This window comes from Centroberyx gerrardi, chromosome 7, assembly GCF_048128805.1.
Source record: "Centroberyx gerrardi isolate f3 chromosome 7, fCenGer3.hap1.cur.20231027, whole genome shotgun sequence".
NCBI lineage: Eukaryota > Metazoa > Chordata > Actinopteri > Beryciformes > Berycidae > Centroberyx > Centroberyx gerrardi.
Genome location: NC_136003.1, coordinates 25,518,389 through 25,535,342, shown reverse-complemented (window position 1 = coordinate 25,535,342; position 16,954 = coordinate 25,518,389). Strand labels below are relative to the sequence as shown.

The following is a 16,954-nucleotide window of genomic DNA, read 5'->3' as shown; positions in this document are numbered from 1 at the left end:
GGGTGTTAAAGTTGCACAGGGAGCTAGCTTGGCGTGCAGGTAGGGGAGTGGCATGTGTAAAGCCATCATGACGAGAGAGGCAGCCGTGTGTGTGTGTGTGTGTGTGTTTAAACCCCTCCTTCCCCGCACTCAGTGCCAGCGCTGTCGCTAACGCAGCAGCCCTCTGCATTATTTATCCTCACGGCAGTACAACCACTTAAACTGCTGCCACCGCTGCCGAGAAGGCAGGGGAGAAAGTGCACATCTTGCAACTCAAAGACCTTTTTCATAAACTTTATTCCTCTCTCCCCCTCTCCGTAAGCCCCGAGGATCAAAGGCCTCTCTCTTTCTCTCTCCTAACCCCCCCCCCTCCCCGAGCTGCGTTGCTGCTTTGGTTTACCATGAAATGCTCGCTAAATTCTCCCATAATGGATATTGATTTGTCGAACAACAACACCGCGTCACAATAGACTGCTTATGCGAACATGATATAACCTTGAAACTTGGAGCACCTGAGCGAATGCTAATAAAACCGGTTGGCTGACTGTTATGCTTAACATTTCAATTTGCTCTTCAACGCTTTCCACTTTCTGCTCCGGCCTGCCAGCAAAGCAAACGGGAAGAGCGAGGGAAGTGTCTTATTACCTGCTTATTCGGTAATGGAAAAATACAAGAGGGGTGACAGTGGAGTGTCATCCAGCAAAAATGAGTACAGAGCTCACTGCCTCGTCCTTTAGTTTTGTGAATAGGAATGTCGGTGCTTCATCATGATGCATGAATACCCCAACTGACAGGTAGTGATGGCATAGTCAGCGCACAGTACCTGAACAAGCTGTTCGGGACGCTACATCTAATACAGAGCAGGACTGGCGGGCCATAGGATTGCCGTGAGAGTGCAAAAGGCTGATCATTGTGTCTTTCCGTTTGTAGATTTATTTTCTCTTGAGCAGGAAATATCATGAACTATCAACATGAATCAATTGGAATAATGGAAAAGATGCACAGTGTTTGAACAGGGGTTAACACGGTAGATGTGGCAGCACTAGACTTCTCAATTGGAATATATGGCTTTGCTGTGTCAGTAATGTTGAAGGTGGAAGATGAGGGTGAGCATGGACTGACTTCCTGGTTCGGACTTCTGTCTGCCACAGTCTCCGTGGCAACCCCATCAAAAAAAATTAGGGCCTTTATAAATATGGTATGCACTTCAGGGCCTCTTGATGGCTTCGACTGAATGGACAGACGCCACATGGACAGAAAGAGATAAACAGAGGGCCGAGGGGAATGGAAACACAAAATAAAGAAAAGACAGCATCCCTTTTTTCTGAAGATAATCTGTCAGTTTGTTGGCAGGAGATCGACAGCCAGCCATTCGCAAAGCAGCGATAACAAAATAGGATGAATTGTGGGGGAAAATGCTAGATAAATTCTAAATGGTATTGGTCTGTGAGAGTCTAGCATAAGGACCTTAGAGACTACTCCAGAGGCAGTCAGATATTCAGAGATACAGCTATTAAAATATTTCCAGTTCAGGAGCACAGTTTTTCTCCATTCATCTGGCCATACAGTTCTTAGCCTCTGCATTAGGAGCAGGCCTGTTTTGGAATCTGATGTGTGGGTGTCTGGCGCTAACAACTGACCTTTCATCATGACAGAAATATACGCTAATGGCCATGTCATCTTTGACTTCTACTCTGTGGGAGGTACTGCGCCGTGCACAGGCTAGGTCATGCCATGTTTTGCAGCTCTGGGCTTCCAGACATTCACACTCGCACTTGTGAATACTAATGAGACGTGTTTTGTTGGTCGAAAGGCATTTTAATTGGCAGCTGAGCCGAGCGTGCTCTCCCTTAGCCTGGATAGAGTAAGTTAATGTGATATTGACAGCAACTGAGTTTGACTCCTCTGACATTTCACACCCTGGCTCAATCAACAGGCATTTAATGTTCAGAATTAAACAGCAACAACAGCAGACAGCGGAATGAACAGTGCTACCATGAAAGAAAACAAGTTGGGTTTTCTTAACTTGTTTTCTTTCATAATAGGTTATCTCTACTTTCTTTCTTTTCAACTTTACAAAACAAAGGGTTAGCAGATGGAGTGGAGAAATAATAACAATAATAACAAATGATAGTAGAAAATCTGTACTGGCTCATTTTCATTGATCCAGCCCCACTTGAGCATAGGTTATCGTGGAGCATGGCTTCTCTTATCACAAGCAACTTCGCGCTTTATTGACAGACGACAAGGTGGGACAAACTTCAGAACACAGGCAGTGATAGTCAATATTATCTACTTGCTGTTTCTCAGAAGCAATCTTCTTGGTAAATGAGCATTGATAAGTATCTCTTTACCGTTACACATTTTTCAGGCAGAGAAGTGTTTCCAGCGGTATCTTACATTTGTGGAAAGGTTTGAGAACTCATTACCTTCTTCCCTGTGACAGCTCTACCTGAGGCAGCGGATCAGGACAGAAGTGAGAAAGAGAGGGAGAGAACTTGTGAAAGGAGAGGGGAGACAGGGTCAGAGGGGAGCATTTGCAAAATAACAGAAACCCATTGTCAGGATTTTGTTAGCATCTTTGTCATCCAGTGGCTGAAAAGGAGCCTCTCTGTCTGGCTTAAATCTAATGGGGTGTTGACCCGGTCCTGGTCCTGTCTGTCAAACATCATCAGTCCTGAAAAAAGGAGGGAAAGAGGGTGTAGCAACGTCCCCTAGAGAGCAATTCCCCCTATATAAGAAAGCTAGCAGGTAGGGAGAGAGAGAGAGAGACAGAGAGAGAGAGAGAGAGAGAGAGAGATGTTGACAGCAGACAGACTCAGGAACCAATTGCACAGAAAGCGACAAAACAGCAGTCAGCAGAGGAATTTTCCGTCCGATCTTCCTCTTCTTCACACACGCCTGCACATACAGATACACAGATATGCGATGGAATACCAAATGACTGTCGGGTAATTAAGTTTAATGCTATCTGCCCAATTAACCACTGAGGGTTAAATGGAACACTTCAATCTCTGGAGGGTTTTTTGGACAGCTGCTTAAATGAAGCTCATCTGAGGCATCATTAGGAAATGCTTCATTCAGGTGAAATCAAGGTAATGCGGAGCAACTTAACTCCATGTCAACATACTGTAGCTGCTAATGAAACTGAGTTCTGCGCAATAAGGTTGTGCTTAGCGCGTCGGGCTTCAGCAGACACCCAATGACACTGAGAAATGACTGGTGGATTTTGGATGGCAACCACCACCATATGGGACGTCTCTGGCGCTTCTCTGTCGTCTGTGTGTTTGTCACCCTCCACAAAAAAACAGCCACATCTCGTACCTGCAAACCAGGAGTGATAACCCCATGAATATTTATCTTCTGTCCTGTTCACTGTGCTCTGGCAATTCCTATTGTGTCATTTATTTTGTGTAGATTCATATCTGTCGGGAGCAGCTGCATTACAGAGGAGAATGAACCCCTAATGCGGTACTTCATATTCTTCCTATCCATACGCTCTCTGTGACAGTATAGCATTGGCTTGGCGATCAATCATGTCAAAATAACACCCATGAGATGGCCAGTGTCAATAAAGGAGGGCCAAGTCACGAGCGTGCTTTACTTTACTTTAACATTGTTAACACAAACAACGTAGTTGTGACGCACCTTGCATTCCTGGGCCCATTTTGTTGTTTGTTGGTGTATTTTTCTTGTTCCTGTGGATAAGTGGCCAAACGTTGACGACGTGACGTTGAGGTATTTCCAGTGCAGCTACAATAGAGTTTAATAAGAGAAAAAGTTTCATCCATCTAAAATATCAAGAGTAAAGGGTAGGTTTTGGTGTCAGTCCCTCAGAATTGAAGAGAAAGAGCTTCTTTCTACGACGTTCAACAATCACACAGGGAGAAATCCATCATAGAAGAGGCAGAGACACCAATTTCTCCATCGATTGTTGCCTGTGTAAATTACTGGGACACCCATAACTCATATGAGAGCAACATATTGATGTTTAGATTTTAATTTTGCTGATAGCCCCCCGATCATGAGGTCCGGAGAGCATTGCTACTCTTGGGCTTAATAATCAAACCGTATTCCATCAGTCACTCCCATCCAATCAGTCACTGTGGCACTGAAGGAGACGGTTGTTATGGTGGTTATTATTCATGAGTGGGGACCTCATAACTGCAGTCTCATTTACATGTTTGCATGCGTTGTACACACACACACACGTGCACTTCTCCCAAAATAAGCTGCACTCTGCAATTTTAACTCAATCTATTATTCATGAGCACCTCAAAGCCATTTTGGTGGCTGTTGGCGAGGTGGTGGCTATGGAGAGGGATAGCTGAGAGGCATTAGTGGAAAAGGAAATCACTCTCCTCATAGTTTACTCACACTCCTCTAAATGGCGTGTGTCACTGTATTAAGTACACACAGCATGGAAGGAATGGAAAGTTTCTTACACTCGCTGAGGCCCCCTACAATTCTATGCTCGTAATGGTAGTTTGCCACAGCTTTTAAGTGATTACATGGGAAATTGCCTCTGGTTTTCCGCTTGCTTGTTCGTTTCTTCAGGCTCTAAAATTGCTTGCCTTTACCTAATAAGAGCTATGCAGGCGGGGGGGGCGCTGCAGACAGACGGACAGGATTCAAGGATGAAGGAGAGTGCCTCTCTGGCAAGTTGTGTTTATTACCAGACCTGTCCTTCACACAGCCACACTCACACACACTTACACAGTAACGCCTGTACCCATCATGGCTGTGTGTGTGTGTGTGTGTGTGTGTGTGCGGTGTGCAGGAAGGGAGGGTGCACGCTCATGGACCATTACTCTGAAATAATAGGATTTGTCCCCTCAATTGCCCACAGTGCAACACTTTAGAAGTCTAAACGAGTTAAACAAAAGAAAAAAAAAAACCCACAATGATGCCTCTATCTTTGTAACAGTAGGATAATGTTTTTCTGGTGGTGTGCTGTTTTGATTGGTTATCAAGGGACAATATGAAACTCATGAAACCTCAAAATGTGGAACACCTCCTGTTGGTTAGTTCCTATTTTGACCACAGGACTTTAGAGTCATTATCGTACAAGTTCAGGCTGACGATTTCTAAATTTATGCTCTGGGATAAAAAAAATAACTGTCCCCTGGTAGTGGATTAGCTCCATCAATGTGCAATTAGCAAGTGTATCTACTGTGTCTAACTTCTCTTTTACACTGTGTTTGTGTGTGTGTGAGCCAGTGTTAATGAGTCATTACTTATCAATCTCTCTCTCTCTCTCTCTCTCTCTCTCTCTCTCTCTCTCTCTCTCTCTCTCTCTCTCTTCCTCCTCAGGTATTCACCAGGTATGGGAAGTGCTACATGTTCAATGCTGCGGAGGAGGGGAAGACGCTCCGCACCACCATGAAGGGAGGGACAGGAAACGGCCTGGAGATCATGCTGGACATCCAGCAGGACGAGTACCTGCCAGTGTGGGGAGACACAGGTAGGCTGATATCTTCACTCTTTGCAATTGTCGCTGTCAGGTGAAAACTGTGGCTCATCTCCCCAATGTCACCTTTTCAGTAATCAACAAAAGCAGCCTCGCTTTTAGCTTGACAACCACTCATTTTTGATTCATCCAGTGCGTTCTGAAAGGTTTTCATGATGTTTTTGTCAACCCATAGAGGATCATGTAATTCTTCAGTTGAAATGAAAATTAGAGGTTTTCACAATGACAGCAGTGATATGTTAGCCTGATATTCAGACTGAATGGTCATTTAGTTTCCACTCCATTATTCAGTCTGACATTGCCTCCATGTTGGCCGTTTTCTGTGTTGAGGGGTTGTTGATTTTCCCCGAACCAATCACTAGTGACCGATGTATCCAGCCGCTGTGACGTTATTTAGTTACACTGATGCTGGGCGTATTTACTAACTTGACCAAGAATGCCGGTCATTTTTGACAAAAATAGCGTCTTTGCAAATACAGTATGTTGGTTAAGGAATGATTTCAACAATGAAAAACCGTTCTCTCCTTGGCTCTTATTTCACTATTCCTTTTCCCAGTATGTCTCTATAGCTTACATAATCATTCCAGGGTCACATGAATATTCAGTAACATCTATTGTCAGAGCACCATGACCTGCGCCTTGCACTCCTTATTGTTGCTTGGTTGTAAGCAGAGCGGCACTCCATGCCATACGAGTCTTTTAATTGCATGCCGTCGCTTGTCGTTATACTGTTTGTACTCCCTCGAGCCTCTTTTTCTCATTCCCACAAACACTGTGTTGTTTTCCATAGCAAATGAGATTCAAGCTCTTGCTATCATGTAATGTCATATATGGCTGCAGACTGCAACACGCTACGCTCAGCACTACCCCCCCCAACCCCCCCACCACCACCACCACCACCACCACCCGTACTGCTGCAGCTATCAATACGCCTCGCAAGTTCGCTGTTAGCTAGAGTTAACTTGTAGAAACACAACACCACAACATCCGATCCACCTCCAGATCCCCAGACCGGCTCCCACTGAGTCCATCTCTACTTCCCACCCACAGCATCCCGACCAGGAATTTCTCTCTCTCTCTGTTTCTCTCTCTCTCTCTCTCTGTTTGTTTCTCTCTCTCTCTCTCTGTTTCTCTCTCTCACTCTCTATCTCTCTCTCTCCCTCTCTCTCTCTCTCAATTTTAATGTCATCTTGCTTTATTGGCATGCTATAAAAATACATCTGTGTTGCCAAAGAAATATAGCATATAGAAGGGAAAATAATAGATAAACAAAGGAAAAAGAACACAAGAATATGATAAAAAAAAATGATAATGAATACACAGATTATTGTCATATCTCTCCGTTTCATTTTCTAGCTTCTTTAAAACTCCATTTATTCTTCCAGGCATTTAAAACAGATTACTAACTTGGCAACTTTATTTTCCCTATTGTAACCCCCTCACTGAGCCGTTGGGCCATGAATATTTTTCATTTACATTACTTCATTCCGCTGTGATGAACACAGCAATGACTCAGTGTCCTCCTGATGGCATCACTTCACACCCAAAAACTCCTATTGAATCTTAAAGCAAAACAAAGCTGTCCAAAACCGTTCACAGTTGCAGGAGATGACGTTTCAAATGCTGAAATCTTATGAAACCTTGTTAGTTTGCTTTAGTTAACAATTGCTATTTGAAATCCATGTCCTTTTTATTACAGGAAAAGTAATAAGCTTAATACCCAAAGGTTTGCTCACGCACACACTGAAAGGCTGATTTGTAGAGCACCTGCACCTTTTGTAATCCACTTCAAGCACTTCTTGTCACGTTGTGGATCTAGGAATTTAAGCTTATTCTGCTGTTGTATTCATTGTAAGTCGCTCTGAGTAACAGCATCAACTAAATGCCTCAAATGTGATTGTGCTGCACACCCAATTCTGACTGGCTGTGATGATATTTTCTCATTCTTTCTACCTAGAAAATGTCGACTTCTCAACCAGAGATAATGATGCATATTCGAAAAGTGTTCAAAACCTGTTAGCTCGTCTTACAGAGGTCTTTATTAAAATGATATTCTGACCGTTGATAAAGAAATACAGCCTTATATTATCCCCCATACCGATGTGCGTATTACAGGTCTTGTTAGCGGTTCAGATTGAGTGTTTTTAGAGGGCCGGCTGCCTGAGTGGTTTCACAATGAAGCTCATTGAATGGCTGGCTCACGTCTGAACAGAGTGGAAGTGCAGACAGGGGAGTTTCCAGAGCAGCCAGCCAAGCTATGGGCAGCCCAGCAGATGGACATTATTTACTCTGGGCTCTGCTTTAAAGGAGATCTATCATCAAGACGTTAAGTCCACCACGTCCCATCAATTCCCCTCATGTTCTTGCGTGGGCAGCAGGGCCCGCGGTACCTGTCCTCGTCTGCTCCCTGCCTTTGACGGTTTTATTCGCTTTTGAGCAGGCATTGCTCGAGCCACCGCCCCGACAGCACGCGGAGCTTCTCCTCCCAGCAGGCTAAGGACCCCGGCGCCCTTGTTTATCCCTCCATGGATTAATTATCCCACACTATGTGCTGAGTCAGCCCCAGCAGGAGGCACAGTGCTTCCTCACAGAGCCAGGTTCTCTGCACTGTACAGACATGATGGACACATACAAGGACTCTCTCTGCCGTCTTCACCCACCTATTATCTTTCCTCCCTCAGGACCCCACAGCTTCTCCTTCTCCTCCTCCCGTGGCCACCATCTAAAGGCCAGCAGTCAGTCAAGGCCGTATTCTCTGAGGTCCGATTAGCACTGTGCTCTGCCCTGGGAGCTGTAGGGCAGCGAGCCGTCGTGTTTCACCGGCTTCCTGCCATGTCTGCTCTTCCTGGATCTATACTTTTTAGAGCAGGAGTTCCTTCTAACCTGTCAGGATAGGATAGAAAGATTGCTGTCAGCTGCTGTAGATCAGTAGACAGCCCAACTTGATCAGATTTTTTATTTATTTGGATTTCTCACCTTGATCAGTGAGACCAGAAAGAGATTCTGGTCTCATTGGTTCCGGTCTCTCCTGAGATTCTCCTCCTCTGTTTATCATGATGGACAAACAAAAAAATAATGTTTTCCAGTATGAAAAATTAACCAGTCAGATGTGTGCTCGAGTGCTGGGAGAAAATAGATAGCTTGTTGCCTAGAAACCCAGCTTTCCCCTCACAGCGTGCTGACCAAACTGATTGCTCACTGATGGAAATAATAAATGGTTTGCATGTGTCCCTCATAAAAGCTGTCTGGGAGATTTTCTGTCAAGTGCACCTCAAATATTTATACGGGGGGGCAGGGGGAAATCAAAGTAATCAGGTGATTGGGACTCTGTTCAGTCGTTCAGACCTTTGTTGGACTACATTTCTTCCCTTCAGTTCCATTAGCTGGATGGCAACATATTTGTACCACAGCTGGAGGAGTGCACTACAGATGCCTGCTGCCATATCTAGTGAAAGCATGTTGGCCTTGGCCTCTCTGGGCTCCAGTCCCACACACACGCTCCTCTTTGTGTTGTTGCCCACTTCAGAAATGCTTAGCATATTGCCGACAACTTTAGAATCATGATGGATTTATCCTGAAGTTCACAAAGAGAATGATCATTTAAAATTAATAAAAAATTGCTCCCAGCACTGGCAGTCTCACAGTTTTTGTAATATAAAACTTTTTTTTTCCCCCCTCCCTCTGTCTGCACCTGTAAAGTTGCTTTTCAAACAGTCTGACAGCTCGGGTGTGAATTTATTTCAGTTGCTGCTGTATATATTGACCCCTTCTGAAAAGTCATCTGAAGTTTCAATGTGAGACAGACTCTGAGCCGCAGTATTTGTCAGGGCTCCTCGATCACAAATTTGTCAAGCAGGCTTGATCAAAGTAGACTGTTTACACACTCAGCACCACATGTTTTCCTTCAGCAGCATAGCTACAAAATGTTTGCAGCAGAGAGTAAACCCTTTCAAACACATTTCAGCCTGTGAAGCTCTGCTGACATTCAAGTTTAATTTCTTCTTGAATCGGAGACAAACTTTTTGATCATGCACATCAGAGAGTTTTGTTTTGGATCAATTCAACATTCATGTACATCAGAAACCAAACTTGAAAGACTGGCATTTCAGAGAATTCCCAGGCAACTAATTACCTGCTCACCTACCAACACTATTTTTAACAGCTCACCAACAGTGATGGTGAGCGGGTGAGTGGTGGAGTGATGCGAAGGAGATGAAGAGTTTTTGAACCATGTAAGAGTCGCTATTATATTTGATCTCCTCTCTGAACATTGAAATGGCACGTTTCATCTAACTTTTATTTCTCTCTGTTTATTTATCTTTATTTTGGTTGATTCATTTTCTCTCGCTCATTGTTTATCTACTTTGTACCTAATTTTTCATCTTTCTTTCAATTTGATCCTTATATTGTCAGAATTGATTTGATTTGTTTTTTCAAACAAAGCCGCCATGCTTTATTTGATGTACAACTAATTCGTAGGTAAACACTGCTGGAAATGATAACTCAGCACCAGTCTCAGCTTTCTGTCTCGCTCTGTTTTCCGATTCTGTCAACTTGCCATCTTGTCAGTTCTCACCTCCCATATTATGCAGCAGACAAGTGAAGACTGACAAGCATTTGAGCGTTAAACTCAAAAATCCTCTCTCTCATTCTGCATCTGCGTTCTCTGTCTCTCAAGTTCAAGTTAATTTATTTATATAGCTCTTCATCGCAAGCATGTCTGGAGTTTACAAGAGCCTAACTGATCAGCAATCAACCACAGAACAGAATGATGTAACACAAAGTTGGAAACGAGTTTTAGCACGACATAACAAGCCTACCTCTTCTTCATAGCTCTTATTACATGTCTCTTATCTCCAGTTAAACTCATGGCACTCGACCCTCATACAGGCACTGAAAAGAACAGTATGTTTGTTCAGCAACACAAAGTGGAAAGTCCTTTTATCTTTTCTTTTTGCACTATTTCGATTTGCAGTATTTGCTCACTGTTTTGCGTATACATCTGTGTGCCTGTGTATGTGCTGACCTGTTGCTTTAACCTGTGCGTGTGCTGAACTATTGCTTCAGCCTCTTGAAATCTTGGAATCGGTCTCCTTTTATTGAAGCTGCACTAGGCAATTTCGCGCGTTGGCCCCGAATGGCAGCAAGAGGTAACTGTTTGAATTTTAAGGACTTCAATATACAGAAATCCTGTAAGGTGACGTCAGTAAACTGCACACTCTATGTGGCTAGTGGCTGATGAACATCTGTTATCTACTGGTTAGGGGACAGTTTTGTATATTAGTTAATCATTCACCACTTCATATGCACCAAGGACACTTCTTGCTAGTGTCCCCACCTGACACCAAAATGATAGTAATAACATTTTGGGCAAATATAGCAAATCTACAGCATCTCAATTAGTGAGGATGGGACGTGCTTCTCTGTTGCAGCCCCACTTTGTGATTTAAGCTGATAAGATGGGTGTATTTTTACTTAAAAATCTTGCTTAGTGCAGCTTTAAAGCTATGCAAAGCACCTAAACACAGTATATAAACTCCCCTTAAAGTAAGCAAGTGTGGAAAAGCAGAAGCATTGAGGGACTGGAGGGACAGGAGAGCGTAGATACAATCTAAAGCATGAAGTGTGTGCATGTTCTGTCCTCATTACATATTCTGACATGCAACCGTGCTTCAGTTTGCCAAACAGATGATATCCGCGTGTCTCCGTGTGATAAGTTCTCACATTTAAAAGCACGGAGCAAAGGGTTCTTACCAAGCCTGACATGTCTGGTCCTGAATTTGCTGCATGAACAAGTGTCGGTATCAGGCATCGCAGGGCCGATTGCGGGAGAAGTGGGAGAAATGGGAGATGGAGGGGAAGGAGGAGAGGGAGTCTGGAGCTACAGTGTTGTTATTGGCAAACATGGTTGTTGCGTTGTGTGTGGAGAGGAAGGCTGAATGCTCCATAGAGATGTGTTCAGAAAGGAGGCTGACCTCGAACTGAAACCCTCCAACAAGCTTATTTGATTCCACACACATGCAGCTACACCTACACACACACACACACACACACACACACACACACACACACACAGACCAATCTCCTCTTTTACCACAGCTGATTCTCCCCATGCCCTCCTCATGTTTTCCCACAGCAAGAGACAGATTGAAATGCAGCAGGTGGAATCAGAATACCACCAGAATTTATAGTGGGTCATAAAAATACAAAGCGGTAACAGGCGAGATCGAAGCTCTGATCGCGGTGGCAGATAGCATCGTAATTTACTTTGCCTCCCTCATTTTGCTTAATCACCGTAAGTCAAGTCTTTCAAGTTTCCGTGATAAGGGTGATAGTGGTGATGAAATAAATAGCAACTCCAAATCTTTGGAACTATCTGAGGCCATGGTCAGATATAACAAACATCCTTAACCATGATCCTCTTGATCATATCTTGATAAGGAGAGCTGAACTGACTAGAGCACAAACAAGCACAGCATGCCCTGTTGATCCTCTCTCTTTCTCTCTCTCACACACACTTTCTCATTATCTCTTTCACAGACATGCACACAGACAAACACAAACTCTCTTTCTCACTGTCAGTAGGAGATAGTTATCTGCAGTGTCTTGTTGTTGTTCTGTGTAATTTAAAGTTTTGTCCTGTGTAATAAGGGTCTTGTACCATTAGATGGCCACTGTGTCCTGTCCTGACCATTTCTCTGCATTGTCCTGTGTAATGTGTAACCTGTTTGGAAAGAAACTGCAATAGGCTGTAAATGTAGCCCAGTGTAGCCTGCATGTCCGACAGCTAACCTTTTAAAATTGCATGTGGTCTTGTGTCATATGTTCCTGTCCGTGTGTGTGTATATATATATATATAATTAATTAAGATGGAACATTTTATATGCTTCTTTGATTGTTCAAATATAAATATATATACATATATATATTTGAACAATCAAAGAAGCATATAAAATGTTCCATCTTAATTTGTATCAACTGTAAATGAACAGAACAAGAAACAAAAAGTTTCTTTGTGGCAACTTAATGTGAATCACAAGTGAGAGTTGAACCCAGGTCTCAGTATTGGTTTGATCATGCTGTTGTTCTAAGCATAAATCCCAGACCATGAAATTTTCAAACCTGCTGATTTTGGATTAATTTGAATGAATAAATTCTGCTAAATGATACGATAAATGGTGATCAAAAGGAATTGGAAGTCATTCTGTCAAATGATACATCGTTCTGTCAGACCGCATTGTCAGGCAAGCAACCAGGACCCAAGAGCAGAAGCAGAGACAGGTAGTAGGAGTGAACAATGCTGATTTATTCCAGCAAGCAGGCAGGCAGGCAGGCAGACAGGTACAGGATACAGAGAGGCAGATAAACTTACTATACTGGCAACAACAGATAACAGCTAAGTACACGAGACTCGAATTGCAAGCACTGAGTAACTGGGGCGACAGGTATATATATGTAGGGGAGTGATGAGGATCAGGTGTGTAGACTGATGAGAAGAATGGAATCACGTGTGCAGGTGGAGATCAGGCTGGTAATTGGACGTCCAGTTTGGCGCCCTCTGGTGGATGGAACTGGAGTTGTGACAGAACCCCCCCCTCTAGGGTCGACTCCTGACGACCCTCTCGTCAGGATGTTGCCGGTGGAAGTCCCTGATGAGTTGAGGGTCGAGGATGTCACTAGCAGGAACCCAGCTGCGTTCCTCTGGGCCATATCCCTCCCAGTCCACCAGGTACTGGAATCCCCTGCCCCGGCGTCGGACACCCAGCAGCTTGCGGACCGAGTAGGCAGCCGAACCATCAACAATCCTGGGAGGAGGAGGAGGGGGAGGAGGAGGAACCAGGGGTGACCTGTGAACAGGTTTCACTCGGGAGACATGGAAAGCAGGATGAATGCGTATGGTGCGGGGTAACTTAAGGCGGACAGCAGACTGGTTGATGATTTTAGAGATGGGAAAATGACCAATCTGAGAGGAACATCACGAGTAGACAACCAAACCCTCTGACCGGGAAAGTATCTAGGCGCAGGGATGCGGTGGCGATCCACTTGGCGCTTGTACCTGACAGAAGAGTGGAGCAGTGCAGAGCGGGCTTTCCTCCAGGTGACTCGGCACCGATGGACAAAGGCTTGAGCAGATGGAACAGAAACTTCTCTTTCTTGTACTGGGAATAGAGGTGGCTGAAAACCATGGGAGCACTGAAAAGGTGACAGACCTGTAGATGATGATGGAAGAGTGTTGTGTGCATATTCTACCCAGACCAACTTACTGCTCCAAGCAGTAGGATTGGAGGAGACCAGACATCGCAGGGAAATTTCCAGGTCCTGGTTAGCTCTCTGTGTCTGGCCATTGGTCTGGGGGTGGAATCCAGAGGAAGGGCTAGCAGTGGCACCGATGAGTTGACAGAATGCTTTCCAGAATTGGGAGATGAACTGGGGACCACGATCTGAAACAATGTCTTTAGGGAGATGACAGAAAACATGTTGTATGACCAGCTGAGCAGTACCCTTGGCTGTGGGCAGTTTGGGCAATGCAACAAAATGGGCATACTTGGAGAAGCGATCAACTATAGTGAGAATGGTGGTGTTACCATTTGAGGGAGGTAGTCCAGTGACAAAGTCGAGGGATATGTGGGACCAGGGTCGGTGAGGAACCGGAAGAGGCTGAAGGAGACCAGAGGAGGGCTGCCGGGACGTCTTATTCTGAGCACAAGTGGGACAGGTGGAAACAAACGACTGGGCATCATCCCGCATGGAGGGCCACCAGAAACGCTGCCGTAGGAGAGCCAAGGTTCGACGAGTGCCAGGGTGACAGGCCAGATTGGAGGAGTGAGCCCACTGGAGCACCCTGGAACGAAGAGAATCAGGAACAAACAGACGATTGGGAGGTCCATTACCTGGGTCTGGATGGTGGCGTAGAGCATCCTGGACCTCAGCTTCAATTAGGGCTGCCACTACACAGGAGTCTGGCAAGATGGGTTCAGGTTGCTGGGGAGCAGAGTCAGGAGAGAACTGGCGGGACAGTGCATCAGGCTTTGTATTACGGGAGCCAGGACGATAAGACAGAATTAAATTAAAACGATTGAAAAACAGAGCCCCCCTGGCTTGACAAGAGTTCAGTCTCTTGGCACCACGGATGTATTCAAGGTTCTTGTGGTCGGTTAGCACTTGGAAGGGATGAGCAGCTCCCTCCAGCCAATGCCTCCAATTCTCCAGGGCAAGCTTGACGGCGAGGAGCTCCCGTTTGCCAATGTCATAGTTTTGTTCTGTAGGGGAAGGTTTATGGGAGAAGTAGGCACATGGGTGGAGTTTTTGCTCCAACTCCTGTATTGGAAGCGTCTACTTCCACCACGAATGGGAGAGCAGGATTGGGATGAACCAGGATCGGAGCAGAGGAGAATCATCGCTTAAGTTCCACAAAAGCTTCCTCGACGTCAGGGGTCCATGCTGACGTCAAAAACCGGGAAGTGAGAGCGGTGAGGGGAGCGGCCAGGGAGCTGTAATTCCTAATGAACCTGCGATAAAAGTTGGCAAAATCCAAAAACCGCTGGAGCTGTTTCAGTGTGGTGGGCCTCGGCCAGTCCAGGACTGCTTTTACCATGTCAGGGTCCATTTGGATGTTACCATCAGAGACGATGTAACCGAGGAAGAGAACCATGGATGTGTGAAAATCACATTTCTCCGCCTTCACAAACAACTGGTTCTCCAGGAGGCGTTTCAGGACTTGGCGGACATGTTGGTCGTGCTCTTGAAGGTTGCGGGAAAAGATGAGGATGTCATCTAAATAAACAAAAACAAACTGGTTAAGCATGTCTCTGAGCACATCATTGACTAGGGCCTGGAAGACGGCAGGGGCGTTAGTAAGACCGAATGGCATAACAAGATACTCATAGTGGGCAATGGGGGTATTGAAGGCCGTCTTCCATTCGTCTCCTTCCCTTATTCTCACCAGGTGGTAGGCATTACGAAGATTCAGCTTAGTGAAAACAGTGGCCCCCTGGAGAGGTTCAAAGGCGGAGGAGATGAGGGGTAACGGGTATCTGTTCTTAATCGTTATGTCATTGAGACCCGGGAAGTCAATGCAAGGTCATAGAGATTTGTCCTTCTTGTCTACGAAGAAGAACCCAGCTCCAGCAGGTGAGGAGGATGGCCAAATGATGCCTGAGGCAAGAGACTCACCGACGTACTTCTCCATGGCCTTAGTTTCCGGACCAGTCAGAGAGTACAGGCGGCCATGAGGAGGTGAGCAACCAGGCTGCAGATCAATGGAACAGTCATAAGGACGATGGAGAGGAAGACTGGTTGCCCGACTCTTGTTGAACACCTCCTTAAGGTCCATGTATTCTGGAGGAACTTTAACCAAGTCAGGGTAGAACTCAGGTGTGGGAGAACCAGAGAGGTCACATGGCTGGGCTGATGAGAGACAGACAGCGTGACAGAATGGGCTCCAGCCCATAATGAGCTGTTGGACCAGTCTATAGTTGGGTTATGTTTCTGAAGCCAGGATTGGCCTAATATGACAGGAACGTATGGAGAGTTGATCAGGCTTAGTTGGATGTTTTCACGGTGGTTACCTGATATGCAGAGCTCTAGGGGAACGCAGGAGAGTGAAGCCATACCGATGGCTCGACCATCCAGAGCGTTGGCTTCTCATGGTGTCTGCACAGGGGACGTAGGAATATTCAGCTGGTGAACAAGGGAGGAATTAATGAAATTACCATCAGCACCAGAGTCAATAAGCACTTTAACAGGAGTAATCTGATTATTCGGGCGGAGTGTAGCAGGCATGAGATTGGAACGATGGGGAGAGGCTTTAATAGGACTCACTAGTATCCTCTCGCTTACTGGTGAGTCTTGTCTTTTAACGGACACTGAGCCAGGAAGTGACCAGGTTGACCACAATACAGACAACAGTTTTCACGGATATGCCTCTGCCTTTCAGTAGGACTCAATTTGGTACGGCCAAGTTGCATGGGCTCCACCTCTGTGTTCTCTGGAGCAATGGACTGGGAAGTGAAGGAAGGACGGACGACTGATGATAATCCTTGGCGGCTGGAACTTTCATCTCTGCGAGGTGAGGGGCTGGACCGGAGGGAGGGTGAATAATTAGGTTTGCGTCTCTCCCTGAGTCGGTTGTCGATACGTATGACCATGGCAATCAGGGAGTCTAAGTCCTCAGGCAACTCTCGGGAGGCAAGTTCATCTTTCATTAGATCTGACATTCTGAAAGACATTGTAGACAGCGGTCTCACACCACCTGCTCTTGGCGGCTAGAGTACAAAACTCAGTGGAGTAATCAGCAACAGATCTGGACCCTTGACGAAGACCAACCAGTCTCTTAGAAGCTTCTTTTCCCACCAGTGGCTGATCAAACACTTTTCTCATTTCAACAGAAAACAGAGCGTAATTAAAGCACAGTTCAGTTTGCTGCTCCCACACTACAGTTGCCCAGGCCAAAGCCTTACCAGTTAGCAAGGTAATAACATAGGCTATCCGGGAACGTTCAGTGGC

At 45.3% G+C, this 16,954-nt stretch overlaps 1 protein-coding gene across 2 annotated transcripts in view; it reads left to right on the top strand.

Annotated features, from left to right (window-relative positions):
• asic2 (acid-sensing (proton-gated) ion channel 2) overlaps positions 1–16,954 on the top strand; it is a 283,962-nt gene that overhangs the window by 253,359 nt on the left and 13,649 nt on the right. For both annotated transcript variants that reach the window (XM_071912576.1, XM_071912574.1), the window contains exon 2: positions 5,293–5,443. In XM_071912576.1, the coding sequence (XP_071768677.1) occupies positions 5,293–5,443 (151 nt within the window). The remainder of the gene's footprint in view (positions 1–5,292; positions 5,444–16,954) is intronic.